Source organism: Pogoniulus pusillus, chromosome 14 (assembly GCF_015220805.1).
Source record: "Pogoniulus pusillus isolate bPogPus1 chromosome 14, bPogPus1.pri, whole genome shotgun sequence".
Classification (NCBI taxonomy): domain Eukaryota; kingdom Metazoa; phylum Chordata; class Aves; order Piciformes; family Lybiidae; genus Pogoniulus; species Pogoniulus pusillus.
This window is the reverse complement of record NC_087277.1, coordinates 24,809,459-24,828,317: the sequence shown is the minus strand read 5'-3', so window position 1 is coordinate 24,828,317 and position 18,859 is coordinate 24,809,459. Positions and strand designations below refer to the sequence as shown.

Below are 18,859 nucleotides of genomic sequence, written 5' to 3'. Positions count from 1 at the left end.
TGGATATGTTCCAGCACCTCAACATCTCTCTTGAATTGAGGGGCCCAGAACTGGACACAGTACTCAAGGTGTGGCCTGACCAGTGCTGAGTACAGGGGCAGAATAACCTCCCTTGTCCTACTGGCCACACTGTTCCTGATGCAGGCCAGGATGCCATTGGCTCTCTTGGCCACCTGGGCATGCTGCTGGCTCATCTTCAGCCTACTATGTTAGCCAAGATTAGAGGAGAGATATTAGCCCAAAGGAGATACATACAGGGCAACTTCTCAAGATAAACTGAGGGAAAATTGTTCATATTTTGACTTTTCATCCCTCTCAGCAAACCAATGAATGATACAGACATCTTTGTTCTCTTTTCACATCCAATGAACTCATTTCTCTCATTAAAATATTCCAATTAGCCTGTGGTGTTTAAGATACAGAACTCACTGTAAAACACTGCAGCCTGTGTCACAGATATGGAAAAAAAGTATTATATTTTGCAAATAATACAAATCTGCATTTTATGTTCCAACAGAGAAGTACAGACCCAGAAATAGGCAATCTAATGTAATAGAAAACAATCACCTGGTGAGCAGAGTCTAGATGGGGTTTGGGATTCCCAGTGGGGAAATGGTATGAATTCTTAAGCAGCTCCATTATGGCAAGAAAAATTAAGACAGTTTTGATCACATCAAAATAAATCAGCAAAAGCAGGTTTTGTCTGTTAACGATAAACAAAAACACATCACAGGTAATAAAGGACAGAACTGGAATAAGAGCCATAAAGCTCAAGCTTAAGATAATGCCTTAAAGCAAGAAACTTCAGGAGCCAGAGTACCTTGTTTTTTTTTTCAAGAAAAGGACTAAGAGACTGGAACCTAAATGAGCAAAAGGCACAAAGGAAAAGAGAAGATGGATTTAGAAGGCAGAGAAATCCAAATTTAACAAAATAGGCATTTTTCCCAAAGATTAGTGGATTTTTTTTTCATAACCCAGTGCCTTCAGGTGAAAGCTAAGTAGCTTTCTAGAAAAGTCTTAGGAAAATAGGAGTCATTTTGCCATGCAGTTGTTAGATGTCAGGGTGACTGCATTTGTCCAGTGCAGGAACTGACTTTCCAATTTCCTACTCTGTTCTGCCACAAAGATAGAAAGGTCAGTGGAGCAGGGATTGCAGCTATGGGAGATCAAAGTTTTCTGGCTCTGAGAGTCCTGCTGCCAGAACTTCACTGCAAAACAGGCATCTAATAAGCAATTTGAGAAGATCCACACCTTGAAAGGACACAGTTTGATCCTTGCCTAACTATTCAATCTGTAAATCCAAGAGCTTAAAGTTGTCATCCTCAAAGTTATGCTGTTACATCTGTAGCACCCTCCCCTTATCGCATGATCTCATGGTCACATCTACACTGCCATGTTTAATGTAGCAACCTATGAGGAGACTGAGGCTATTCAGTCTGGAGAGGAGAAGGCTCCCAGGTGACCTTATTGTGGCCTTTTCAGTATCTTAAGGGGGCCTACAAGAAAGCTGGGGAGGGACTTTTTAGGATGTCAGGTAGTGATAGGACTACGGGCAATGGAACAAAGCTAGAAATGAGTAGATTCAGACTGGATGTTAGGAAGAGGTTCCTCACCATGCAGGTGGTGAGACCCTGGAACAGGTTGCCCAGGGAGGTGATCGAAGCTCCGTCCCTGGAGGCGTTTAAGGCCAGGCTGGATGAGGCTCTGGACACCCACTTTGTATCAGTAATTGAAAAAAAAAAGTCAAAAGGAAACATTTATTTTCTTTAAAGGATTTTTGTTTTCAGTAAACCAGTAGGTCCCTATCCACAGGAGTTCTTACTCCTAACACCTTTTTCCTTGAAAACAACAGCACTGAATATGCTTATCTAATCTCCAGGCACAAGTTGTTAAGCATTGCCGCGATCTTCCATGGCACCAATTAACTATTTACCCTTAGTATACCCAACCACACTACTGGAAAGCAGCGACCACATGGGGCACAGTGTGAAGCAAATTCCCCCAGAAGGAAAGAATCTCCAAAAGCTCCATCAGCTTCTACTCTCAGCACAAAGTGCACTCTTGAACTCTACACATCGAAAACAGGAATATAATCATTAAAGTACTCAGCACAAACCTGAAACTCCAAACTACCTAAACAGCCCACCTTGCCCTAGAGACACAAAAAGGCAGGTGAGGCATCAAATCTAACCCCTCTCTTGGAAATCTCTCCTGTACAAGGGTGATAATAACATGCTGTACCTGTGTATTTTGACACAGTCTTTAATCTCACCTTTTGTGTAGGACCACTGTTTCATTCACCAAACAAGCTAATCAATACTTTGCTTTCACCACTGTGTGGCCCATGATTTGTTTACTGCCCATTTTTCAGTTGTGTTATGATGGTGGAATTACTAATTTCCTCCAGGGCTTTCTCAGTGGTCCTTATCATTTCAATACGAGTGCTACACTAAGGCAATTAATTTAGCTCCACAAAAATTCACAATGGTTAAGGAAAAGGTAGAACTGATGTCTGAAACACAGGGCTTGGAGGCACAGAAAAAAGTTAAGGGCAGAGGTATTCAATGATTTTAGACATCCTGAGGCAGCACAGGTGTAATTCCGAAGTACTTAACAATACTTCAGGCACAGAGACTGCAGCATCATCAGCAGTTGTGACTGCTGAGCAAACTGAATTTAAGATTCTAAAGGTAGTCATTAAAAATTAGATAATTAGAAGCTATTAGACTATTACAGGATCCACATAAACAGATCACAAAACTAGCAAAAGTGGCTAAATCAGCACTAGACAGGAAAAAGCCCAAGGCAACAGCACATTATTTCAGTGTCAAGGACTTCCTTTACCCTCCCTTGCTTCATCCATGAATGACTTCCCATCTGAAGCAGCAAGACAGAAGTCACCTGGGCACCACTTGTCTCTCATGCACAGTCCAAGCATATCCCTGGGGCAAGTCAATCCTGCACCATGCCTGAGCCAGAAATCCTGCATCAAAACAACATACAATCACACATGTATTGTAAGGGGACAGAATTAAGGTTGCCAAGCAACCATCTCACCATGTTATGCCACAAATCCTTGTCTCATCTTTTCAGCAAACAAATAACAGGTCCTGTCTCACAACCCAACTTTCTCCTTGGTCTGCTTCTGTGATCCTAATTATCTGTGCTCCCAAAGGCTTCTTCATTACAGCTCTTTTGTCCAGCTACTACCAGCTTTCCCTCATTACTCCAGTTGTTATTCTGTCTTTCTGTTCTTCATAATGAGTATTTAGTCCATCCCATTTACTACTTCTCTGCCATCTGTCAATCCCAAGAGATGAGACAGGCACTGCTTTAAAAAAGTTTCTCTCCTCTTTGAGAACACCTCAGAGATTTTCAGCTGTTAAGATTTTAGCAGGTGTCTCCAATAGCAGTATAAAGACAGTTTGGGTTTTTTCCCTAAAGCATTAAAGTGTTACCAGGTTTAAGCAGTTGAAAAAAGACTGTCCCTCTCTCTGTTACCAAAACTGCCTGCCAGATTTTAATTGTCTATTGCAAAACAGCTCCTGCATTTCCAAGAAAAATAATTTAAAAGAACACCAGCAAATGCAAAACTTTATCACATTGCATTAAACTGTGTCCTCCAAACCAACTAAGGCATCTCAGCTGACATTTTTCAAGCACAAACAATAATCAAGGGGCATGCAACAGTGAAAACATTAGATGAAGCCTGGCAAAGCTGTGAGCAAAAATGGTCATTAAAGAAAATCTCCTTTAAGCTTCTAATGGGCTAAAAGCAAGGTTAGAAATGAAAAGTTCTCCTACACTTCCTTTTCTGAGCATTTTTCTGTCAGTGTCTAGAAAATCTAGTTATCTGGTGGGGCCCTGGCAGGGGAGGATATAAGCTACTGAGCCCCTTAGTCTGATCCCATACAATAGTTCTCATGGTCTTGTGAAGATGCTGTCCTCACTGAGAGTCACACAACTGCCTTCCACTTCAGTCTGCCCCATCTTCCCCAACAGTGCCTATGGTGGTTTATGTATTTGCAGCACCAGACAGCCTAGACGCACCCAACTCACTTCCATGGTGCAGCCTTGCACAGCTCAAGTTCACATCATGGACAAGGGTGCTCAGGGAGATCTCGTTATGTACAATGCCTGTGTTAGCATTAAGCCATAGCTGACAGATTTCTAGGGAAAAAATATCCACAAATACCCTCAGACCATTATTCAGCTTCCCCCCCCCAGCAATCCTGAATGCAGCTGGAAGGAAAACCACGTGCAGCCATGCAAGTACAAAAGCCTGCGTGAAACCAGGCGAGCACTAAAGCTGCGCTATTCCAACCCGCGTGTGGAATGAGCAGCACGTGAAAGCACTAATGGGGACATTGTTTGCAGCTGCCTTATCAAGCCACTAGCAAGCTTTTAACAAGATGACTTTTAGATAGGCCATGCTCAGGGGGAAAAAAAAGCACCATTTCAGAAGCTAACAGAAATATAACAGCATACCCTGGTCTATCACTCCAGTGTTACACAGGAGAAAGAAAAGGTGAGAAAAGCATAATTCAAGATGAAAATGGTGACAAAGATTTAGATATGAGCCACAGCTATGCATACGCATCAGTGTTCTTTCTTTTTCCCTGTGCCTTGAGAATACAGCTAGCCTTTTCATCTGCTTGGTAGATTTATAGCAGGGGGGGGGAAGGTTAAAAAGCCACAATTGCACATGAACATGTTTGTAGTCTTCTCTAAATTTTACATTAACACACTCAAGATTCAGCTGCTTACTCAAACAACAAACCACACTAACATTTTTCAACCTGCACTTAACCTGTTCTGAAGAATAAGGCTGGACAAGGTGGTGTGTTTTTTTTTCACCCAAGTTAGGCAAATACTGTGGCAAACATTCCTGTAAGAAAAAAATATACCCATGCTTTCAAGGACACAGAGGACTGTGTCAAGGTCTGCTTCTATGAGAAGAGAAGGGAAATAAAAGATCAAATAGTACACACCAAGATCATCCATCTTGCTATGTAGGTAGGAGGAATATGGTGAGGGAAAAAATAGCATAGCATTAAAAAGTGCATCATTATATACATGCAGAAGAAAGGTAATCAAGCTTACACAGGCACCATTCTTCTTTGACTTTTGAGGACTTCATCCTAAAGTCTGAATATTATCTTTTGGTATAGGTTTTGTTGAGGAGTTGGAAACAATAGGGATAGAGACAAACTAATAATGATCTAATTACTAACCAATTTTCTAAAATTGCATAGACACAAAGAGAAAAAAAAATCCCTAAAGAAACAGGAGTGGCCAGAGGGGAAAAAAAACAACAGCTGCTTTAATTAAGGCCATTTGTATTTGCTAACAACAAAGGTTAAGTGTAAAGCAGTCGCCCAAAAGTCAGTGAGAGAAAGTGAATTTCTCAAGTTCTTTAAGCAAGCTAAACAAGGCTGCACAGACCCTGCTGCAAAGAAACAAAGCACAGGCAAAGAGCAAGAGAGTCTGCAGTTTGTGTTATTTCAGTACCTACCAACAAAAGTCTTCAAAGGGAGCATAAACATTGATCTTTCCAGCACCACTTCACCTCATAGAATGGTTTGTGTTGGAAGAGAGCCTTAAAGATCACCTAGTTTCAAACCACCCTGCCATAGGCAGGGACACCTTCCACAAGGCCAGGGTGCTCAAGGCTTAATCCAGCCTGGCCTCGAACGCTTCCAGGGAGGGGTCTTCCACAACTTTCCTCAGCAGCTTATTCCAATGTCTGAGCACCCTCACTGCAAACAATTTATTCCTGATATCCAGTCTAAACCTCCCCTCCTCAAGCTTCAATTATTTTCCTCTTACCCTGCCGTTGCAAGCCCTTGTAGCAGCTGCCTCCCCAGCTTTCTGGTAGGCCTCCCCCCGGTGCTGGAAAGCCACTGAAGATCTCCCCAGAGCCCTCCCCTCTCCAGGCCAAACAATCCCAAATCTCTTACCCTGTCTTCATAAGGAAGGTGCTCCAGCTATCTGATCATCTTTGTGGTGTTCTCTGGACTTACTCCAGCAGCTTAATGTCCTCCTTGTGCTGGGGGACCCAGAACTGCATGCAGGCGTCCAGGTGAGGCTACAGAGCAGAGCAGGAGAACCACCTGGTTTTTTCCTGCTGGTCACACTTACTTTGATGCATCCCAGGATATGGCTGCAAATGCACCAGAGGAAGCCTGAGGTGTAGGTGGGGTGGGTAAAAAGGCCCACCAAACAGAGAAAACAAAAAAAATGGGAAGAAAATAAACTTTTTCTCTCAGTGATCTGGGCAAGGTCCCAGAAGAAGCACCGAACGCGAACAGACTGAAAGCCTCAGCTATATTCCCCTGGTATTCAGAAGCAGCTAACGAGCTCAACCACCTGTGCATGCTTACCGCCCGCCCGCGCACCCACACACCTGCGCTGCGAGCGCGTTCTGATGCCGGTTAAGAGAAAGACCAGCGTGTGGCAGGGCACAAGGCTTTGCCTTGGCAGGACGAGCGGGAGCTTAGTGCACGTAACGACCTCAACCGCCTGTGCACGCTTACCGCCCGCCCGCGCACCCACACACCTGCGCTGCGAGCGCGTTCTGATGCCGGTTAAGAGAAAGGCCAGCGTGTGGCAGGGCACAAGGCTTTGCCTTGGCAGGACGAGCGGGAGCTTCGTGCAGCTAACGAGCTCAACCGCCTGTGCACGCTTACCGCCCGCCCGCGCACCCACACACCTGCGCTGCGAGCGCGTTCTGATGCCGGTTAAGAGAAAGGCCAGCGTGTGGCAGGGCACAAGGCTTTGCCTTGGCAGGACGAGCGGGAGCTTCGTGCAGCTAACGAGCTCAACCGCCTGTGCACGCTTACCGCCCGCCCGCGCACCCACACACCTGCGCTGCGAGCGCGTTCTGATGCCGGTTAAGGCCAGCGTGTGGCAGGGCACAAGGCTTTGCCTTGGCAGGGCACAAGTCTTTGCCTTGGCAGGACGAGCGGGAGCTTAGTGCGTGCTCCTCTTAAATATACGTGAAACGCAACGCTGAGAGGCAGCAGCGGATCAGAAGCGGAATGTGGAGTGTCTGGTAACTGCTCTGGTGTACGCCAAGAGTTAGACATGACAGCCACTGCCATGCGATTTCTTGCACTGCTTCCCCCAGGAGTCTGGTCCCCCATTCCTGGGAGACAGCCGAGTTATTCACCCCCGATCCCAGCCTGACAACTCGCTCAGCTCCTTCGGAAGAGGCTTAGAGAAGGCCCCGATGTCGGCTGCAGCCTGGGCCACCCCGGGGAGTGGGGATGCGGCAGGGGCGGGCGGAGCCGCGGAAGGGAGAGGGGAGAGGCCGCTGTCACTGCGACAAGGCGACAAGGCGACAAGCAACTCCCTCCTGCCCGGGGCTGCGGGAAGCCACTGCCGTGGGGAGCACCCCCAGCTGCTGCTGCTGCCGCCTCAGCCCGCGGGGGAGAAAACAACACAATTAAATACAAGCACAGACGCCAGGGCGCCTTTGCTGCCCACTGGGCGTGCCGTTTGCCGCGGCTGGGGGATGCAGAAGCCGAGCCGAGATGCATTACAGCACCACACTCTTGGTGTCTTCCCCCACTCCCAGGCAGCTTAGCTCCGCAGAGCCGAGCCGAACCAGGCCACTCCCTCCCCGCCACCTCCCCTCGTCTGCTCCAGCTGGGTGCGGGGAAGGAACCGCCCCACTGCCGCGCCTAGCCCCTGCCTGTCACCGCCCTGCCTTCCCCCTGCTTCTCCTCCCTCACCGCCGGTGTCCTGCCCCTTCGCTGCCCGCCCGTTCCAGCACCACGGAGAGAGCACAGACGGGCCCCTCCCGCGCCCCGCCCGCCGCGCCGCGCAGCTCCGCGCAGCTCCGCACAAGCGTGCTCCACGCTGAGGCCGAGTACAGCCGTCCCTGCCGCAGGACTGGGGGCTGGGAAGTTGTGTCTGGTTTAGGGCGAGGCTCTCCAGCCCTTCTGCATGCCATGCTCTGTGGGTTCTCACGGTTCCTATCAAGAACAAATTCCTTTCGCCACAGACATGCCGGCATCATTAGACCTCCATCTCACACAGCTGAAGACCCAGAATGGTTTCACCAAAAATAGGCTGCAGGACCCCTGGGTCTGCCTTCCTGCTTCCCCGTGAGGGCAGGGCCTTTCAGAAATCACAGAAGGGTGGGGGTTGCAAGAGACCTCCGGAGATTATCCAGTCACATCCACCTGCCAAAGCAGGACCACCCAGAGCAGGATGCACAGGATCACGGCAATGTGGGTTAAAAGCCTCCAGAGAAAGACTTAGCAGCCCCTTTGGGCAGTCTGCTCCAGGGCTCCAGCACCCCGAGTAAAGAAGTTTTCCTTCATGTTCAAGTGAGAATTCCTGGGTTCCGGTTTGTGCCCATAAGGGTTTGTACCCTGCCTCATCCTCCTCCCGCTGAACAGCCAAGCTGCCTCAGCACGGAGCCATCGCTGCCTCTGCTGTGCTGCAGCTCACACAATAGAGAACCACACGTATCTCACTCTGCATGCTGTGTGGTTTGGGGGTGTTTCTCTCCCCAGACTCACGTCCGGAAAGGAAAAGGAAAGGAAAAGGAACGGGAAAGGAAAGGAAAGGGAAAGGGAAAGGGAAAGGGAAAGGGAAAGGGGAAAAACACACACCAAACCAACTAAAACAAAAACAAACAAAGAAAACCAAAACTCCAAAACAAATACAAACAAACAAAAAATCCCTAGTTCCTGCAATTCAGTACTCATCAATAGTGACTCAAAAGGGAAAACTGACTTCAGGCTCTTGCTCTGTGCCCTGTTTTACTCAAAGATCATAGAATTATAGAATGGTTTGAGTCAGAAGGGACACCAAAGATCATCTCATTCCAATCTCCCTGTCATGGACAGGGATACCTCATACTAAACCAGGTGGCTCAAGACCCCACCAATCCTGGTTCTGAACATTTCCAAGCTTGGAGCCTCCACAACTGCTCTGGGCAACCTGTCCCAGTATCTCACCAGCCCCATGGGGAAGAATTTATTCTTTACATCTAATCTAAAGCTATCCTCTATCCTCTTTCAGTTTAAAGCCATTATTCTTTGTCCTGTCACTACATCCCTGATAAAGGGACTCTCCCCATCTTTCCTGTAGTTCCCCTTCACATTTTGGAAGGTTGCTATAAGGTCTTCTTGGAGCCTTCTCTTGTCAAAGCTGAACAACCATAAAAAATGCTGGTTCCTGACCTCAAAAAAACTTACAAAGCAAAATCCTGAGCTACCTGGTCTAAGGCGGCACACAAAGAGGAAGAGCACCACCTCTTCTGGACGAAGAAGAGTCCCAACATCCTGCCCCCTCTGGAAGCACACAGGCCCACCTTGGAGACTCTGCCCACTAGCCTACTTTTCCCACCCATATGCATCATGAAAAAACTCCACAAGTTACATCCTCCAGATTTGAAGCTGAAAACTTGCCCTATCCCCCTTCTGCCTGCAGCAGTGCCTGTTGTCCTTCCAACCTTTTGGCAATAAGGCTGCTTTCCCCCAGGAGAGGCAAATGAGTTCCAGTTGGACAGTGTACGGATGAGAAGGTAAAGATGGAGTGTCTTCCTCTTTCTAGCATCACCTCAGATACTGTCTTCTCTAGGTTGGCAACAGCTTTGAGCCCCCAGAGGTGTACAAATAGTTCCCATTACTGCCATGTTTCTAAGTAAGAATCTTAACAACTCACGTTTGTTTAGCGCTGTCAGTCACTTCATTGGCCTTGCTTTTGCTGGGGTTGGAGAACCCTTCAAATTAATGTAAAGAGTCTTTTGAATGTGTCCATCCTCCTTCATGTAATAATCCTCTCAGACTCCATCCTGCATGTTTAATCAACTTAATTAAGTTTGCAGGTTCTCAGTGGCTCTTGTTTTGGCATATCAAGGAAGTGATTATGGACTTTACTTTTATCCTGCTCTTGGCTTTCCAGAACCTTTGCTGAGTGTGAGGAGGCCCAGCTGCCATTCCCCGATGTTTAGTAGAGTTCAACTTGTCCAGGGTTCAGTCTGGGGATGATAAAACAAACACCAAAATGCAGAAACATTTGGTACAAACCATTTGTATATGCTATCTGTGGGATGTAGCTGTACATTTGTAGGAAATGGGACACAGAGAGAAAACTAAATTGAGCAGCTGCTTTGCTGCAGTGGTTTAGAAAACCTCTTCCACTGGCCCCTTTTACAGTCATACCCTTGGAATAAAATGAATTCGTGCCTGTTTCACAGGTAGCAACAGCAGAGCATTCAACACCAATAGGCTTTTTTCGTGTAAGACATAAAACATTTGACATGGAATGTACTATTAAAGCCAGACTGAGGGGGGAGAGGCATCCAAGGGCTGATTTCCATTTCAAACTGCATTCTGGCACTTTATACTCCAAGTACCATTGGTGGATCAATATTTAATGCCTGGAGATTCTGGCTCTGCAGGAGTCATGTCAGGGGACCTCTAGAGCCAATCTGCTTGGGTGGAGGAGCAATAATTATTCATGGGCTCCTGCCTCTTGCTCCTTCTCTTGCACAGCCCCACTCTGCTGACTCAGTGCCTTATTCAGTCTTCTCTCTCTCTCCACTGCTGTAGCTGGACCCCTTTGCCTTCACCACCTCTGAGAGGCTGCACATCCCACCATGGCTAAAACAGCAATGGGTAAGAAACTACATCTCTTTTTCTTCAGCCAGTACAACAGGGACTGTGTTCCCAGGACTGCTGTCTACCCTGGGTGCTTTTTCTAAGCTAAAGCTTAGAAAAAATCGAGACAATGCTAAGCAGCTTTTTATTTGAACAGGAAAAAAAGGGAACCAAAAAGAAAGAAAAGAAAAAGAACGGGTGTGGGATGCTGAGGGATCTTTTAATGCCTTCACCTGTGATCAGATTTACCGATGGGTGAGGTCAGCACATGGACACAGAATCATTTTGAACTGCTTTCAGCCATTTCAGCCTGCTCTGAAATGGGAGGGGGGCTTTGGACTAGATGATCTCCAAAGGTCTTTTCCAACTCCTCCGACTGTGATTCAGTTATTGGTTCTTTTAAAAAATAATAGCTACAGCATGGCATGGGGGGGGGGGGGGGGGGGGGGGGGGGGGAGAAGGGAGAAAAAAAGGATAAAATTTCTCGGGAAGTTATCCTCGCTGCAAATACACCTCCCATCACCTTCCTACCCCCGTCGGCCAAGGGCCAGCCCTCTTCTCAGCTTCAGAACCGCCTTGGGAAGAAGAGGGAAGGAGGGAAGAAAGGCACCGCCAAAACCAGCACCAGGGCAGCAGGGGGATGCGGGTGGTGGTTCTGAGGGAGCCGTGTCGGCGGCATGGTACTCGTGGGTTTGGGGTGGGGAGTAGCGTAATGAGGAGAGGGCCGCGCCCAGCCCGGCGCAAGCCGCTGCGGGAGCGAGGAGGAGGATGCGCCGGTTGCCTGCTGCCCGCACCTGCAGTCTGCCGGGAGGGGGGGAGGATGGAGGGACGGGGAGGTGGGGTGTGCTGAAGTAGGTCACTGCATCATGGCGAGCTAGTGCCTTCTAGCTGTTCCCACCCTGTTTTTCTCTCCCGAGGGGGCATCTTGCGAGGCTGTTATCTTGCGTTTTTCAGCTGCAAGCAAAGAATCCTCCCACCCTCGCCTGGTCCCCCCCCCGGCCAGGAGCCGCACCCTGCGCCGTGCCACCGCCCACACACTCATCTCCTCTGCAAGGCCCCGGGGAGCGGCCGGCGGAGCTCTGGCCCCGGACAGTCTAGGGGTCTCCCCGGGGAGCACTCTGCCCTGGGGGTCCCGTCTGGCGACAGGGCTCCCGTCCTGCAGACAGCTGTGGAAGCGAGCGGTAGCAGCAGCCTGGCCCCTTTGTTCGAGGGAGGCTGCGGGGGTGGGTGGGGAGCAGAAAGTCGCAGTGGAGGGTGTGGAAGCCAGGGCAGAACTGTGGGGTCCTCCTGCTGACAGCATCCAGATGCCAGTGACCACACTGCTCCTTGGCTTTGCTTTGCTTTTTTTTTTTTCTTTTCACTTCTTTTTTTCTTTTAATGTTTGGAGGGAGGCAGGAGTGGAAATAAGGCAGGACCTATGTCTAACACGGTCCAATTCAAGTTTTCCCAATCATTCATCATTAAAGTCACTTGTGCAAAAATCCTGCAAAATACGGGTGGAGAGCTCCAACACAATTAGGATCCTTCCTCAAGAAGCAAACCCTATTCGATTTCCCTTACTGTTCAGGCTCTGTGACGACTCTTAATCACCTTACACAAAGTTATACTGAATCTTTCCTGGCGGTGGCTGCAACCAAGGCATTATACATTTATTTATTTGGACGCTGCTGTCCCACTCCTGGGGATGGAAAGCATTTTAACCTGCCTGTGGCACCAGTGGGAACAAAGCGTGAAGCAGCTGGAGGTGCAAAGAGAGGAAGGAGACAAGGGCTGTGGGAGTGTGGCCAGCCCTGCAGTGCCGAGCACGCCGTCCCCTCCCCACTGCAGCAATCTGGTAATCAGTATTGATAATTTGTAGTCAGTCAGAGACTTAGCACTGCAGAAGGCCCTGTTAGGTACTCTGCTTCTCGAGAAGAAAGGGGCTTGGCAGCCTTTGGTTAAAGGTCTCACAGCACACCAATAAAAAGGTTTCTGCAGCCAAGAGAGATGCCTGGATTCGTTAGGTTTGCCCAGGATGGATTGACTCTGTCATGCCAGTTTGCCTATTAGTACCTGGTTAACAAGCTACATACACTAACTACCTACTCCAGGTGTCTAGAGATACTAACTACAACAGCAGTCAATTAAAATTGAAAGATAATAATATTTAAAGCCTCTTCTCTGTTCAAACTCACAAAGACTAAGGGCTCTCTTCACCATTTCTTGCAGTTTTATTTTCCCTTGTTATTTGTAGAGGAAATTTGGAGCTGGGCAGCCTATTAGAAAAAGCCACTTCTATTTTGAGAGGTTTTCCAAGGCAACAAATATTATCTTCATGTGGAAAAATGGATGCATTCTCTGTCATCACATTTCCAGTTAGTGCTAAATAAGCTACATTTGTTTTGTGCTCGAAATTTACCCAATAGACCACTGAGAGAACTACCTATTGCCTGATTTTTTTTTTTTCCCCCCTGTTGAGCACTGTATTTTGCAAAGTGGCAATAAAGGCTAGATCCTACTGCCACTGGAGCCAGCAGAACATTTCTAATCAGCTTAAGCTGGCCCACTATTATGTTTCTGGCCCTATTCCAGCAAGGCACTTAAGTAGGTGTCTGAGTTTGAGCATGTGAATAGTCCTGCTGGCTTTGGACAGAACTCTTCACATAACTCAGGTCCCACAGATGCTAAGTACCTTCATAAGCTTGTGTTTATGTTCTGCTATAGAAAGCAAAATTAAGCCTCATTTTCTCTTAGGCTCTGTTAAATAAAGGGTTTCCAAGGAAAGCTGCTTTGACTTATGCAGGGATTTCAACAACTGCAAGAACTTCCATAGCTCAGTACACCCTGAATGCCCATCAAGAGTTCTTTTTGTTTAGATTACATAGTAAACCACACCACACACACACCTATTTACTCCTTATTTAGTGTGTCTTATCTTAAAATGTCATAGAAGATGACTACAGAAATTCAGGGGACTTCTAAATTGCATCCTCCCCTTGATGCCATCTTTAAATAAAATCTGGATGTAGATGGACTCCATCCATGTACCTTCTGCTCCTTCACATACCTTGTTGTCCTTTGCACCTTATGCTCCCTACCATATAGGATGGGAGTTACATAAGTCAAGAGCTTTTGCAGGTGGTGGTGACTACAGAACTCATAAACCTGGTTAGATACATTTTCTTTAGGCATGTACATGGCATTCTGAGGGTGCAGCAGTCAGTAATGCCACTGAAACAAAAACTGCCTGAAACCATTATTTCATTCACAGACTTGCAGCACATCCTTCTATGCAGTGTTTAGTTCAAAGAAAATTTATCCTGAAAACATCTTCAGGCAATTTTCATACAGGAAGTCAGAGTCCTGATAAAGGTTCTTACTTAATTACTAGTAAGCTGTTTAACAGAAGAACGTGGGCTATGTGGTAATAGTACATTACAGATGTGTTTTAATTCAGCCTCCTTTTGAGCTAGACAGGAACTCTGAGGTGATAAATGAGAATTCAGGCAGCCCCATGCTGCCTCCTTAGCATATCTCAGTAAGACTGATGAAACTGCTGTAAAATTGCTTTAGAGTTGTTCTTCTACTTAGTTATTTGCATTCTAGTTGCATGCTCAGACCTCGAGACTTAGCTTGATGGATGCAGTGTCACTGCTAAGTTTATTAACTGAGTACTGCATTATCATTTGATCTGGTATGTAAACATACATATGAAGTCATGAGTAAGTGTATGGTTGTCAAGTTTAACTGGCTATTTTAATAACAAGGTTGGTTTTGCAGCAAAAGGATCAGCATTCTGGCTCTGATCTTCCAGTGCACTTAAACAATTGCTTGATCTTCAGCAATGACACACAAGAAATCATCTGGACACCAATGGCAGTGGCAGGCTTCAAGTTAGACAACAGACGGCTAAGCGCCAGGCTGAGTTTGGACTCAGCATGCTCCTTTCCCCATTATGCTGTTGTAGCAAAAGGATTAATCCTTCTCCTTTCACAAACCAAAGGATTAAACCACCTCCATTCACAAACAAATACAGTTCTTCCTGTTTTATAAATAAGTGAGCACAAGTCAGCACTGAATTATTTCAAGCTGTCAGAAAACTACCAATCTGAATAGACAAATAGGAAATTAAGATGAGAACGAATGTAGACAAGATTAAAAAAAGAATTGATTGTCTCAAATGTCAACAGAAATGTGATTTGACTGAGATGCTGTTATTGCCAAGGTCTAGCAGAAGGAACATTTCAATTAGCTTATTTTTCTGATCATTTTGATTACTAAGCTAATGTACTAAAGAACTAAAGGTTAACACCTATTCACATTCTTTCCTTGTTTCATAAAGTCAGTTGCTCTTCCTGCTGTTGATAATTCAGGCAGTAATGATTTTTTTACATTCTATAAGGCTAAGAATTTATATTACCTCATGGCAATTCTTTAGTTAGCTTGTGAAGTGGACAGGCAGGAGGATGGGTCCTCATCTGTTCCACCATCTGATGGAAAAGATTCCATAACATGCTGTGAAAATAAAGTTCAGCTGCTTGAGAACTTCAGAAATGTTCCCTCATCTCCACTTCCATCGCCTCTTTAAAATCTAGAGTCATATTGTTAGAAGACACCTTTAAAGTCATCAAAGTCCAACAGTTAACCCAGCACTGCCAAGTCCACACACACAGATCCCAGAAGCTCCTCAGACTGCTCTGCCACAACCTTCAAGCTTCTGGTCCAGAAAAAAAATGTCCACTCCTTCCAAGATCCATAAATGCCTTCTGCAGTTGCTGAGAGCCCAAACTTCTTTGTCTCAATATGAGCTTTACTGAGATTAAAGGCATTCCTGCTTAATAATGTATTCCTGTAATTCATTCACATTGATTTTGACAACTTGGACTTCCTTTAATTAATTAATTAAGCCTGGGATTTGTGTTTATGTTGTCATGTTTGGGTTTGTTTGTTATTTGGTTGGGTTTTTTTCCCCCCATTTCTTTGATATTTGCACTATGCCATTACATTTCTCTAGATCACTTGTTTTATTGCTATAAATATATGTGCAATCTAACCTGCTAGTAAGAGCTTTTCTGGGGTGACATTTGTATCTATTTCTTTAGAACAGAATTCTCCACTTTCTAATTAATAGCATTAATTAGAAAAAGAAAAATCATTACAGAAGAGAGATGGGACCTTCCTATCAGCAATATATTCAGACAGCATTTTAGCTTTCAAAGGCTACACAAAATTAACTAAGTAATTATCCTAGGAGCCTTCCGTGAGAAGTAGGCTTTATTATGTCATCTGAAATGGAGATCTGAGGGTTCCCACCACAGGTAGCTCTAGGCAGTACTTGACCTGTGGAGCATTTTCATGTAGGTCTAATTTAACTACCTGTTTAGTTTACAGTCCAAAAGGACATGAAATGTTCAGCATTCCTGAAAAACATCAAACTTGAAGTATCTTAAATAGGCATCCTAAAATGGTGTCACCCCAAATAGCTGCTCTGTTTGGAAAACTGGCTCACTAAAGCTTAACTACAGGAAGAAAGCCACCACAATTTAAGGAGCTGAGATCGTAACCAGTGCACAGCAACACAACTGGAAGTGAAATTTTGTGTTCTCATAGAAAGTGCTCCCTCAGGTTATGTATATATTAAGTACATTTGCTTTTAAACTTATATTATCAGGCTTCATAGCCTCTTATCTTGGCACTCTAAATAGTTCTACCCAATGCTGTAAGGAGGAGCAGGTGTCACACATGAACCAGCTGTGGTTACTTAGCTCTGCAGTAGCTGCCTTCAAAAATGCAATGTTAGTTCTCCACACAAGTCACCTTCATTCACAAAAGCTGGTGCAGTTATTAGGTGGCTTGTGGAGAACAGAACATGTCTTCTTCAGCAGTATCCATAAAATGGATGACAGATGGAATACCTTTGTCAATGAGTCTTGACTCACTTGGAGCCATTAGAGTTCAGCCACTGGCCTCAGCACTATCAACTCATCCTTAGCCCATGAGGGGACAGAAATTGGCAGCTGCCAGTCACATTTCTTTCTAGGTTAGACACGATCCTCACTCTATGAATTCTGTGGATATAGTCTGAGGTGATGTTGCTTTTCATTCAATTAAAAAAGACTACTGATCCCACTTGGAAGTGTGAACCTCAGCCAGCAGTTCAACCTAGGGCACATACCTCCATCCTGCCAGGTGCTGGGCACTCGTAGCTGCAGTGCAGGCAGTATCTGTTGGTCTGGTTGCTCAGCACTTTTCCAATCCAGGAAAAATTGCTTTGCAGAGGTCAGTCTGCACATACCTGCATCCTGAGGAGAAAGAGGGAAAAAAATGGATGGAGAAACACTAGCCCCAGGGAACAAAATATTCAAGACATTGTGTCTGAGCAATACCAGCATACAAAGTTGCACTCTAATGATTGAATTCTCTCTTCCATTTATTATGTGGTTGTTTTTTTTCTTTTTCCTGTCCTCTAATACATAATTTAACAAATGAAGTGAATTTAAGCTCTTCTTGCCAGGATGTGCAGTTAAACTGATGCACAACATCAGCACAAAACATTAGGCTTTGGTGAATCTGTTTAGAAATGGTTTTTGGTTTGTTTTTCCTAAGGTGTAGATGTTTAATCCCAGAAGTTCATAAACAAATAATAAATGATGCAGTCCTTCTAACACACAAACCCCATGACTGTGGTAGCAGTTATTTTGTGGAGAAATTGTGATCCTTCACACATACAATCACAAAACAATATCAGTGGGGTTTGGAGGAGGTTTAGGAAGGTGCCTGAGAATAGCTCTAAAGCACCTGTGGTGGGGTACAGGAGTGACTGCTCCTCCACAACACCTTGGGAGAGGTCAGTGCCTCTGGCTGAGTTCAAACAACACATACAATCATAGAACTGTTTCAGCTGGAAAAGACTTTTAAGATCATTGAGTCCAGACATCATTGCTGAGGTTATCCCAGAGTGAATCTACTTGTGACTCAGCGACCAAAAGGGAAATGCAGGGGAGAATGATGAGACTTCAGCTGTCCCTTGGACACTTCTCTCATGGCAGCAGCGGCAAAGTTCTCCATTGTAGTGACAATGAGCACAGTACTGCCTCTCAGCCATACAGCTGAGGGCCTCCAAATGTGGTGCTGGGATGTGGTGACCCTTATCCTTGCATGCCCTTCCTCCCCAGAGAACACTGGAACTACCAAACTAAGGCCACCTCCCACCCTTTTGTGAGAAGAGCACCACGATGGAGAGAGGACAAGAGAACACACTGGAGGGTTAACCTCCACCTAGTAACCGGGGAGTCTTGACTTAGAGAACCATGGATGGATTTTGCATGATACACCAAAATAGAAACAATTATAGGAGCAGGTGGTAGTTAGGACCCTTCAGCTTGAATCTCCTCATTTTTGAAAGAGACTGAACCCAGCTCTGGTGTTTCCCAGTCCAAGTTGTCTCAATGGCAACAGTTAAACAGCCAGCAACATTTCCCCCCAGCTGCATTTCTAAAGCAAGCAGTGCCTGTACCTGCATTCATGAAGGTTCCTGTCCTATTTTATGTGCCACATGCTCTTAGGAACTAAGATACAGGGATTTCTTCAGAGGACAGGATCTGGGACCTGATTACCACTCTTAGGGAATGAAACATTCCAAGTCTGAGGCACCCTTTCTGGCACAAAAGGAATAGCACCCTACAATGCACCACCAATTTGAAGAATCATAGAATCACAGAATCAACCAGGTTGGAAGAGACCTCCAGGATCATCCAGTCCAACCTAGCACCCAGCCCTGTCCAGTCAACCAGACCATGGCACTAAGTGCCTCAGCCAGGCTTGACTTGAACACCTCCAGGGACAGCAACTCCACCACCTCCCAGGGCAGCCCATTCCAATGCCAATCACTCTCTCTGGCAACAACTACCTCCTAACATCCAGCCTATATCTACCCCAGCACAACTTGAGACTGTGTCCCCTTGTTCTACTGCTGGTTGCCTGGGAGAAGAGGCCACCCCCCACCTGGCTACAATGTCCCTTCAGGTAGTTGTAGACAGCAATGAGGTCAGCCCTGAGCCTCCTCTTCTCCAGGCTGCACACCCCCAGCTCCCTCAGCCTCTCCTCACAGGGCTGTGCTCCAGGCCCCTCACTAGTTCCAGTATCTCAACATGTCTCTTGAATTGAGAGGCCCAGAACTGAGCACAAGTTGAGGTATTTGTGGATTTTCATTGCCTCTCTGCAGCCATGTGGTAATTGGCAGGATCCCCATTTTGCATTTA

General features: G+C 46.1%; 1 protein-coding gene and 1 long non-coding RNA gene across 2 annotated transcripts in view; one reads left to right on the top strand and one right to left on the bottom strand.

The window, feature by feature from the left end:
- Window positions 1–6,218, bottom strand: part of LOC135181433 (uncharacterized) — a 97,261-nt gene extending 91,043 nt beyond the window's left edge. The window contains exon 1 of the long non-coding RNA XR_010304877.1: window positions 5,961–6,218. This is a non-coding gene — a long non-coding RNA (uncharacterized LOC135181433). The remainder of the gene's footprint in view (window positions 1–5,960) is intronic.
- Window positions 6,219–10,415: 4,197 nt separating this feature from the next.
- Window positions 10,416–18,859, top strand: part of STMN2 (stathmin 2) — a 41,022-nt gene continuing 32,578 nt past the window's right edge. The window contains exon 1 of the mRNA XM_064154623.1: window positions 10,416–10,637. Coding sequence (XP_064010693.1) covers window positions 10,619–10,637 — 19 coding nt within the window. The 5' untranslated portion in view covers window positions 10,416–10,618. The remainder of the gene's footprint in view (window positions 10,638–18,859) is intronic.